The sequence below is a fragment of the Quercus robur genome, chromosome 10 (genome assembly GCF_932294415.1).
Source record: "Quercus robur chromosome 10, dhQueRobu3.1, whole genome shotgun sequence".
In the NCBI taxonomy this organism is placed as follows: domain Eukaryota; kingdom Viridiplantae; phylum Streptophyta; class Magnoliopsida; order Fagales; family Fagaceae; genus Quercus; species Quercus robur.
In genome coordinates, this window is record NC_065543.1 from 38,491,354 (window position 1) to 38,503,167 (window position 11,814).

The following is an 11,814-nucleotide window of genomic DNA, read 5'->3' on the forward strand; positions in this document are numbered from 1 at the left end:
CTCTCCGACTCACACACGGAGACTCTCTGTTTTGTTATCACCGGCTATGAGAATAGACTTTCACCCCAAGCAACCCCAACCCCCTAACTAGCCGTTACTATTTCTATTTCTTTATTTACTTTCCACTCTCCTCTACAACAACAAACCCTTCTCTCTCTCTCTCTCTCTGTGCTTAACCCCACTACAAGAATTGAATTTAATTTCATTTGGAGTTCCTCTCTCACTCTCTTTCTCTAGTCTCTGTTTTTTGTTCTACATTCTTTATTGTGTTTTTTTTTAATCTCTGAAACTCACAGAGAAGAGAATTATTTGATGTAAGAATAATGGAGACTTGTTCCTATTCTCATTCGTCTCCTAAGAGATTACTTTGTGATGTTGGGTCATTGGATGCACTGCTCAAAGATTTCATGCCTGAGAATGGAAAAGATGCAATGGACTTGCTCAGTCAAAGGGTTTTGATGAAACTCATTCTATTTCACTGCCTCCCCAACACATCAGATCAAACTCCTTTGCCACTGCCACTGGTCACAGAAAACCATGACACCCCTTTGGAAGAGAAGAAGCTCCAATATCGTTTCAGACCCACTTGGAGCGTCCACCAAAAAAGATCGAATCTTGGTTCTTCTAAACGTCATTCCGATTCCCAATTTCCAAATTTGAACATCAAAAGGAAGAGGTTTTTTGAAGCCACTGCCACTGCAGATCCAGAGAGAGTTTCTCTATTACAAGAAGAACCAGAGCCAGAGGCTTCTGCTGCACGTAAGATCATCCCACGAGTCAAGATCATTCCACCAAAGAAACCCGGGGATATGGGAAACTCTTCTGCTTCATCCATTGCCACTGCAGATTCAGAGAGAGTTTCTCTATTACAAGAAGAACCAAAACCAGAGGCTTCTGCTGCACGCAAGATCATCCCACGAGTCAAGATCATTCCACCAAAGAAACCTAGGGATATGGGAAGCTCTTCTGCTTCATCCATTGCCACTGCAGATCCAGAGAAATCTTCTCTACTACAAGAAGAACCAGAACCAGCGGCTTCTGCGGCACCCAAGACCGTCCCACGACTCAAAATCATTCCACCAAAGAAACCCCCCCATTTGGGAAGCTCTTCTGCTTCACCCATTGCCATTCCTAATGACTCTGCATCAGTGCTATCTAATGAAGAGTCTCCCATATACAAACCCAAGAGGCAGAGGATCAACCCCACACCCACATCCAGATTCAACCATTATATTGAAGAAGTTGAAGTTGGGTAGCAGCATCTCCTACATCTTCATCTCTGGGTGGCTTAGCGTGGCAAAGAAGAATGAACTCAAGGCAGGCGATATCGTACAGCTGTAGCCCTTGTTAAGCTTTAGATTTTTTAGGTACAGTTTTGTTTTATCTCATTTTTCCACTTAGCATGTATACATAGACTCAATTGGTACAGTTTTTTGTGTTCTGCCTTCAAACTTTTCGTTTGAATATGGCATTTTTATCCTCAAGTTGCAAAATTTGAGGTATGGTATTTACCAAGTACTTTTGTAATTTCCTTTTAAATAGAGTGTTATTCTAATATTATAGTCAAGTATGTTCTTCTCTTCATTAGTTGGGTCTGAGTTACAATTTGATGTTTGCTTAGTTTGTTGTGGTTCAGTCTTTTTTTTTTTTAGGAGAAACTGTTGTGGTTCAGTTTGTGTAAGAGAGTTTGGTGCTTTAGTTTGTATCTGCTTGTTAGTTCAGTAGTTGTGAATGTATGTTTATTCAATGATGTAATGTCTGATGTGAGAAGAAGAGTAGCTAGCCAGGCTTGAATTAGATATTTCTTGTGGAACTAGAGTGATCTTACTTTAGACAAGTGTAGAGAACATATTATGTAAATTGCACAATAAATAAACATAGTAATGTTAATTCATCATTGTACTTTGTACATTGTGCATTCAAAATAATATAGGAAGTTTGCAAATTAGACATACTTTAAAAGTGCATTCAAAATATATGGAAGTTTGCAAGTTAGGCATACTTGTTCAAATGTAAGGATAATATGGAAAGCCAACTAAATAAATGTTTTTTGTTATTAACAAAAATAAATAAATATTTTTTGTCTATAGAAATTCTTATATGCAAAAGAACTTGAAGCACGTATAAAGAAATTCTCTTGAAAATCTTCAACTATATTGTTCATCTTTTAATCTTGTTGTACATAGATTTAAGTTCTCCATACTCTTAATCAAATTATCTATTTAAATTTCTTATATATATATTTGAATTACTCCTTTAAATTATTCTGTTGATGAATATATATACATATATATATTGATTTATTTTTGTTTATTTGGATACTGGGACTAAAAAATAAATGAGTTTATAATTATCTGTGACAATTAAATTTGTATTTAATCTGTTGTCTATTTCATTACTTATTTTAATTAACATTTTCAAAATCAAATATGTTATTAAACTTTTCTTCAATAATATCTTATCCGCCTGAATTAAATATTGTGAGACTGCTATATTCAGTCTAGACTCTTGAGGGATAATTATTTATTTATTTTTCCTGAGAAGAGGGATATTTATTATTTATACATCAAGAAGTAGACAAAATTGAAACTATGGTAATGGCATGCCTCGCAAAGCAATTAAGGAAACAAATATTTGCAATTTCGGGATGGTAGATAAGAATGCACAAAGTACAATGGTGAATTGACATTACCATGTAGCCAATTTAAGAAGACCCCATTTCACTTTACTTCGACAGATAACATATTCACATCATCTTATTATTACAAATTAATTTTATTCCAAATATATATATATTTTATTCCCACACCCCCCTCCCCCCTTTGAGGAGATAGGTGAAGAGATTTGATTTAAATTTAATGTATATTCCTTAATCCATATCCTAACTACCAAGCAAAGCTTGGCGCCTTGTCTTATAAAAAAAAATTGGCGCCTTGCTTTTTGTTTATAATTAAAGACTAAAATCTCAGTTTCCTTGTCATTATTGTTTTGATAATAAAAAAATGACACAGCCATTATTTTGTTTTTCTAATATCAACAATTCAACACAATGCTTGGCCAATTTTACATGCAATAGCATACAGTATATCCACCTTCTAAGTATTACACCAAAAGGAAAAAAGAATGATTGCTAGATAATAAACCAAAAAGATATGTCTAAAGATATAATAAATTTCCCATTTTTTTACAATGGTTGAGGTGTCAAGTTGTGATTATTAAACGATAAAAGTAGTGTCAATGACGGTAGTCCCCCTAAATACACACTCATTGTCATGCTCAATTTCACAACTTGTAAACTTGTATAATTGCAAGTAGTCAACAAATGTAGTGGGTCATTATAATGAATAGTGGGCATAAATTTTCCATTATTTACAAGTGCATAAGTCAGTAAATTGTGAAATTTGGAGTCCCTAGAATTATCCAATGATGAACTAAGTAAAAGTGATGTTGTAATAATCACGGTTTGAAACCTTAACATATTGTGAAAAAAAAATATGGAACTTTTTTTTTATAGAGAAAAATTGTGAAATTTGTTGTATTATAGTATTTGTAAGGACCAGAATTGAGTCCCTAGCCCAAATGATGGATGGACCTAGGCCTAAAAAGCTCAAAACAATGAATTTCTAGAGAGTGGGTTGGAAGACTAGGTTAGAATGAGTTGGATCGCGAATAAAGTGGGCCCAATTAACCAGAATAGAGAAACAAGTAAATTGAATTAGAGGAAATCATCCTCGGCGCAGTTCGAGGAGATCAGTTCTTATATATTCCTTTCAAGTTCGATTACAGGGTTGGTTCTTAATGGTTACAGTGTTTTTCTTCTTCTTCTTTTTCGATCCCCTATCCATGGAGGATCTCTTACATTATATAGTTCCCTTCGAATGATCATGATCCTACACTTGATCAATCATCTAAGTTGCTGCTCGAGTGCTTGTCCCATCAAACACCCTTTCAGGCCTTCTATGAGTTGCGGTATCCAAGGCAGCACTGTTCAGGGGTCTTCTCCACATAAATGTAGCCAGAAAGTTAGCTGCAAGGCATTTAATGCGGTGGCAGCAGCTTTTCCTTAGATATTTCCTAACTCCCATTCTTCCAGTACGTTTCCTGTAGGGTCACTTTAAGTAGTAGAATAGGCATTTGATCTGTGCTTCGTTCATCCGAGGAGACAATCCTCCTCAGACCACCTTTTTTGACCTCTCTACTTGCATGTTATTTGTAGGACTCTGAACTTGACATCCTCGCTGCTATTTATTCATCCTCGGACCAATCAACATTCTCAGTCAGAGCCCAAGGCCCAATATACAATTTTGGGCCCTTATCCCTACAGTATTTGTTGAAACAAAAATTATAAAATAACTAATTGAATAACTAGATAAAAAATGTGCAACGATTTATTGGCCAGATTGTCCCTGTTTTTTAAAATGACATAAGACTTGTAGTTTTGCAAATGCTATTGGCCAGATTACTCCTGTTTTTTAAAATGACAGAAGGCTTGTAGTTTTGCAAATGTTTGTAGTTTTTGCTGCTACGACATGCCGTAGTTATACCTCCTTGAAATGTGTCACGGCTAATTATGGTTTTCCGTAATATAGCTATATTATATATATTTAAAAGGATTAGTCAATTTAGAATTATACTTCATGGTAATTGCTTATAGCAATGATTTCATTCCCATCAAAATAAAAAATAAAAAACTTCAAGGTCAAGTGCAATTTTGATGAATATTTCTACCAATAATCATCAAGAATCTCTCTAGTCTCTACAATCAAATTCAATGCTAACCAATATGCTACTTATTCATCTCGATATAATAATAATAATAATAATAATAATAAAAAATCATGGACTATAAGGTAAAGCATCTTGTAAAATTATCATCTTGATTACTTCAAGAACTAAGTACAAAGAATTAAAAAATCATATTAAATCTAAAAGGCTAAAATATACAAAAAGAATCATCATCAACATGTAGATCATCAATGACGATAATGGCACTTGGATTTCTTGGAAAGGTTAATCTCTGGGTCAGGCTTAGGGATGTCTCTCAGATCCACCAATTGAATCTTTCTTTTGGCCTTTTGAACTTGTTGGTATCCAAGCTGTAGCTTTCTTTTTGATGCTTCAAGTTTCAAATCCAATGACTTCCTCTTCTCCCTCTCCTCCTCTTGCGCTTTCCTTTGCCTCCGTGCAGCCAAATTAATCTTGACCACAATCCTCTCTTTCTTTTCACTATTCTCGGCACTATTACTGGCAGCAGATTCAGAAGACAACGTTGAGATCGCTTCCCTCTTGTTACCATCATCTTGCTGCTTTGAAGGATAACCAAAAGCAGAAGAGAGAGTCTTCTTCAAACCCATACGAGGGTTAGCATCTAAACCCATAGCCACACGAGTTCTTGCATCTAAACCCAAAGGCATAGCCATAGCCATAGCCATGACTACTGAAATCTTCAAGAGAGTATTTTTGCGTACTAAAATCTTCAAGAGAAAGCATTTTTGCGTTTAGTTTTTTCTTGCCAAAGTGGGATATATAAATAAATTTACTACATCACTCTCCGACTCACACAGAGAGAGACTCAGTCTCTGTTTGTTATCACCGACTCAGAGGAAGACTTTCATCCCACGCAACCCCAACTAGGGGTGTGCAGAAATTTTATGACCCAACCCGACCCAACACAACCCGACCCGTCGGATTGGGTTGGTTTTTAAGGCTTGTTGGGTTGGGTTACAAAATTTTTTTTATAGCGGGTCGGGTTAGGTTTGGGTCATAAAATTACAAACCCGCCAAACCCGACCCGACCCACCCATATATATTATATTTAATAATTTAAAAAAAAAAAACCAATTGTAGAGCAGCATTTTCTCGGTTCCTCCTACTAATACTAATTTAATAAATATATATATATATATATATATATATATATAAAATATATTATATAATTAATAAATTTTTTTAAATAACCAGTTCTTCCTATCCTATATAAAAGCCAATTAGTTCACACAAATCCTAATAAATTACTCCCTCCGTCCCATTTTGTTTGTCCTGTTTGAAAAGTCAAACTTTTTAAGGGGACATCAGTTATTGTCTTGTCTACCTTTTAAAAATGTATAAGTTTCCAAAACTACCCTTAAATAAATTTATCAAAAAATTGAATTATTAATAAAATAGGGGTATAATAGGAACATTAGTAAATTAATGATTTTTATTTTTAGAAACAGGACAATATTTTGGGACATCCCATAATGGAATAGAGGACAAACAAAGTGGGACGGAGGGAGTACTATTGTTGTTTAGTCATTAGTGTTGTTTGCCTTTAAGGAGTTACATTAATACTAATTTTTGGGTTTTTTTAATATATTAATATTTATATTTTTTTCTACTCAATTTAATAATAATAATAATAATAATAATAATAAAATTGTCAAACCCATGAGTTCAATCTGACCCAACCCGACCCATGTGGGTTGGGTTGGGTTGAATTTTTTTTGACCCACCATAGTAGGTTGGGTCAAAAAATACTCTCAACCCGACCCATGCACACTCCTAACCCCAACCCCCCCCCCCCCCCCCCCCCAACTAGCCGTTGCTATTTCAACTTCTTCTATACCCAGTAAAACTCAAGTTAAATTAAATTCCTTCAACAATTTACACGGTGAAAGGCATCTATGACATTGTCACGTATATTGGTGCCAAACTGCCACCCTATCCTCCACCATAAAAAGATAAACTTGAGCAATTGATTTCATAATTGGAATGACAAGGCCTCGAAATATTATGCATTACAAGAATTAATAAAAGTTTTACATTTTTTGAATAACATGATAGTAATGTACGGTGTACTTGCTGCAAGGGTAATACAGATTTGAATGAATTGACCAAAAAGAATAACACAGAGAAATTTCCAATTGAATAATCATCTTGAAATATTCCCATCTCTCAAATGGTTGGAGAGCTTCACATGGGCCGTGGGATCTTTCTTCTTCTTTTTCTTGAAATGTTTAGAGGCAGCTTTCAAAGTCTTAGTCCAAGCCTGTAATGAACAGTGTAAAATATGATAAGAAAAATGTTTTTTTTTAATCAGAAAATTGCACTTGATAGGATGGTTTGAAACTCGAACTGTTTAATGAACCGTAAAAAAGAGGTTCAAGGTTTTTGAGGTCTGACCGAGATCGAACTGAAGTCAAACCGTGATAACCTCATAATTAATTTTATAATTGTAGTCCAAATAAAATTGAAAAATAACTAAAATAGTCCAAATAAATATAGAATTTTATCTTTCAAATGTATTTTTTATATCATAACTTTTATAAGATAAATAAAAAATTTGAAATGCTAAGCAAACATAATAAACAAAATATATACAATATTGTACATTTTATACAAAATGCATCACATGACTGCTATAATATAAACCAATAGTTATTCCCTCAAATAAACATAGTTGATTTATCAAAACTACTATTGAATTAAGGACAAAATTTAGTTATAAAATTAATTGTAACCTAAGGTTACAACCTTACTCAATAAAATAAATATTATTACATATTTGAAAAATCTAACCATTAAATTGTATGTTTTTTATGCTCTTAATACATATATTAAATTTTGTGTCAATTGGATATTATTTACCGTATGATTTATAAACTTATATTTTATGCATAATTTTAAACTACAAAAACTTGCAATTTAAATAATTTATTAATAACATAGCTATTAATCTTTAATTTTCTAGAAATTTTGCAAGTATGAGAATATAATAAAAATATGTAATCTAATAGTAAATTTGTTAAAATTCACTTTCAATAAAAAAATATTAAATAATAAAAATATATTAAGTAAAGTTGTAACCTAATTACTTCAATCAATTTTCTCACTACTTTGTTCACGATATCAAATTTAAATCTAACATTAATTAATACTAAAATATTAAAAAGGTGAGTCAAAACTTGCAGCCCCAGTGATACTCGGTTCAATCAAGTAACCGTCAGCGCGGGAATAGAGGTTCTATCCCCTGCAATAAACAATTACCATAAAAAAAAAAAAAAAAAAAATCTGATTTTTTTGTGTGGTCTTTGATGGTGTGTGGTACACAAAGTGGCAGACCTCATTTCCTTATCTAAAAAGTGGGAAATCTACTTTACCAAATAGACGTAGGGTCCGTTTAGATGCAGCTGAAAACTGAAAAAAAAAAATTGAGAATTCTCGGAAAAAAAAAAAAAAAAAAAAAAACACCAGAACATTGAGACAAAGAGAGATCCTAGCACCATTGCTCTCTGGTTTGGAGAGATTTGGTCACTGATCGTCGACTGGAGGCTGCAAAGACTTGCGGAGGCAAACTTTTGAGCTATTACGGCGTGGACACTACGGCTGTGTAAGAGAAATTTTTTACTTTTTTCTTTTTCTATTTGGAGGGATCTTGTAAAATGATTCTATTTTTTTTTTTTTTTTGAGAAAGATTATTTAAAGATCAAGTTATTCTTATACTGCTATTTCTTTTTGGTTCTTTGTATCAATTGATCCTTCTTTTGCGTTTTGGTTTGGGGTTTTCTTAACAATGGCGATAATAAGGTGCTGCTGTAATTACCAAGGTTCTTTTTTGCTTTTTTAAGCACTGATCTGAACCGTGACAATAGAGCCAAATTTTCCTAAAATTTTTTCAAGAATAAAAAAATATAGAAATAAAGAAAATAAAATAAAAGAAATTCTCTAGAAAGAAATAGGAATAGAAATACCTTTGTGGTGTGTGGGAAACAAGTAAAAGTGGGCTTTAGAGGAGTTGGGGAGAACTCAGATGGCTTGGTTTTGTGCTTGTGCATGTGCTTCATCTTCAAAACATTAAGATTAAGATTGATGTTGAGCTTCTTCTTGATGTTGGAAGTGACTTTCTTCAACTTGGTTTTGTTGCTTAACACCATAGCACCACCACCACCAAATGAGAGCTTTCTATTTGTGGGTGTTGTCATGAAATCCAAATCATCAAAATCAGAATCCAAGTCCATGGCACTGTAAGCCCGAGGGACCAAAGGGGACCATATTGAGCTCTGCGTGTAGTCGAAGTCGAAAGCCGATAACTTGTCAGGGAATTTGCAGAGAAGCTCTTTAGACATCAATGGTTGCAAGTAGTACACCACTTTCGTAGTGCCCATAATAACAAGCCTCTCTGTCTCTTCTTCTTCTTCTTCTGCTTCTACTTTGGACATAGCCATATCTATGAGAGATCTTGTTTTGAATCTTCTATAAGATACTCTCTACATAAACTGTTGTGATCTTTTTTCTTTTGGGTATTTTGCTTTCTGTTTCCTTTGTGGAATTTGGACCGTTTGGGACTTGTTTTTAAAGCAAAGATGGGGAAGAAAGAGCAACAGGATGTTTTGGAAAAGTTACCGTTACATTTTCAGTTTTAAATGTGATGTGCCTGGTTTGTCCCTTGTTTCTAGCCGCATTTCTCGATTTTACCCTCCATTTGCTTTAGTTTCTCATTTTGGTAGGTGTCATGTCACGTCACGTGTGCCAAACCTACAATAGTTTAGAACAGTGAATAATCTAACAAAAAGTGACCATAGGAGAATCGTAGGAACATTCATTCTATTTACGCTACAACCAAATAAAATATAAAATAAAGCATTTAATTGCAAGAAGAAATCTCTCCCAAAAAAAAAAAAAAAAAATTGCAAGAAGAAAAATAGAAAGGAAGCACCTACTGAAGGCCTGCCTACTAATAAAAATAAATAAATAAAATTTAGTTACAAAATTAGTTGTAATCTAAAGTTACAATCTTACGTAATATATTTTTACTTGAGGTGTATTTTGACAAATTCACCATTAGATTACATTTTTTTATTATATATTTTTCATACTTGCAAAATTTCTAGAAAATTAAAAATTAATAATTACGTTATCAAAAATTGTTTAAATTGCAAATTTTTGTAGTTTAAAATTATGTGTAATATATAAGCTTATAGATTATATAGTAAATATATCCGACTGACACGAAATTTGACATGTATATTAAGATCGTAAATAACATGCAATTCAATGGTTAAAATTTTAAAATATGCAATAATGTTTATTTTATTGAATAATGTTATACTACAACCAGTTTTATAACTAAATTTTCTCCTTAAAAAAAAAATAACACTAATCATGAATAGTTTTTTTTTTGATAAGTACTAATCATGAATAGTTGAACAAGACAAACTTTGTTTTAAATAAAATAATATTAATTTTTTTCCTAAACCCAAGAGAGTTTAGTATCATTTAACGCCAAGTTCAAAATGATGCACTCTACTGTCATAGTTTTGAATCAGTACCATATTTGTGAATTTACATGATGACATCTATATATATAATTTGTTGGATATCACAAACAAACGATTTGAGGCATTTGGTTTTGTGTTTGGAACGACTGCTGGGGTAATGCTTTGTGTTTGGAACATTTAACTAATTTTTATTAGGATGATTATATCAGAAAGTTAATGGGTTTTTTTTTTTTTTTTTTTTAATAAATAAACAGTACACATAAAAATTGAGAAATATTAGAATTTTTATTCACTGCGTAAAATTCCAAAAAATAAAGATTTCAATAATTAATATCTATTTAAATACAATAACAAAATAAAAATAAAAAATACAATCACCATTAATAACAAGAATAATAGTAACAAAATAAATATTGCCAATGAAAATTTCAAACTCCTTACCTTATGCCTTGAATTAATGTCTAATATAAATAATTTTGAAAATTTCCAATTAAAAAAAGTGACATATTGATTTATTTTTAACAAGGTAGTTTTGTTACCAAAAAAAAAAAAAAAAAAATTCAATATACTATATTAACAATTTTTACTTAATTTTTTTCTCCCAATTTTTCTTTAAACTTTTCCTCTTTTTTTTTTTCTTTTCTCTCTCTCTCTCTCTTAAATTTCACCCCCCCCCCACTTATTTCCTACTATTCAATCACCTCCATCAACACCGACCCTTCTATATCCATAGACCACGATGATAAAACCTTTCTTTTTGTATTTCTTCTCTAACTCCTAATAAAGCCTCTCTCTCTCTCTCTCTCTCTCTCTCTCTCTCTCATATGTGTTGGTTGGGGTGAAAATCGGGTGGATAAAAAATGGGGTAGAGAAAATGGATAATTAGTGTATTTGGTTGGGAGGGAAGAAACTGGTGGCACCTGACAGTTTTCTCTTGGGACCCACAAAAATTCAATCTCTCCAAAATGGAGAGAAGAGTGGGGGCTTATGGTATTTACCATTCCCCCCCCCCCTCCTCTACACACACACCCCACTCTTTCCCTCACTGTTTTCAATTTTTTTTTTTTTTTTTCACTTTTAAGTTCACACTTGACAAAATTAGGAGGGGATAGAAAAGTGAGAGGATATAAGAGATTTTAGTTTTCTCTTATGGTTTTTAGAAAACTCTTTTATTTTCTTAAGAATAAAAATGAAAGGATAGAAAATGTAGAATGAATAAATTTACTCTATTCCCTTATTAGATAAAAAGAGTAACATATTATTATTTTTATTAAAAAATTGTGTATGGATAATAACTTCATTATAAAAAATTATAAAGCACAATAACACAAAAAAAATGAGGAGGTAAAACAGATGGGAAAAAAAAAAAAAAAACCCAAAACAGATGAAAAAAAGAAAAAGAAAAAGAAAAAAACGAATGAGAACTATTGAGAAGTAATAGAAGAAGACAAAAGTGAAAGAAATGACAAAACCCAAAAAAAAAAAAAAAAAAAAAAAAAAAGCAAATGTTGTCCAAAGCAGTAGGACTTTTTGTCCCTTGCATTTTTTCTGTAGTTTT

At 32.5% G+C, this 11,814-nt stretch overlaps 1 protein-coding gene across 1 annotated transcript; it reads right to left on the reverse strand.

Moving 5' to 3' along the window:
• Positions 1 to 6,714: 6,714 nt before the first annotated feature.
• LOC126703283 (uncharacterized) lies at positions 6,715 to 9,325 on the reverse strand. Its single transcript, XM_050402246.1, has 2 exons — positions 8,730 to 9,325; positions 6,715 to 7,027 (listed from the first exon to the last, which is right to left on the reverse strand). Exons 1-2 carry the CDS (start codon positions 9,201 to 9,203, stop codon positions 6,911 to 6,913), a joined length of 591 nt encoding a protein of 196 aa, XP_050258203.1. The 5' UTR covers positions 9,204 to 9,325; the 3' UTR covers positions 6,715 to 6,910.
• Positions 9,326 to 11,814: the final 2,489 nt, after the last annotated feature.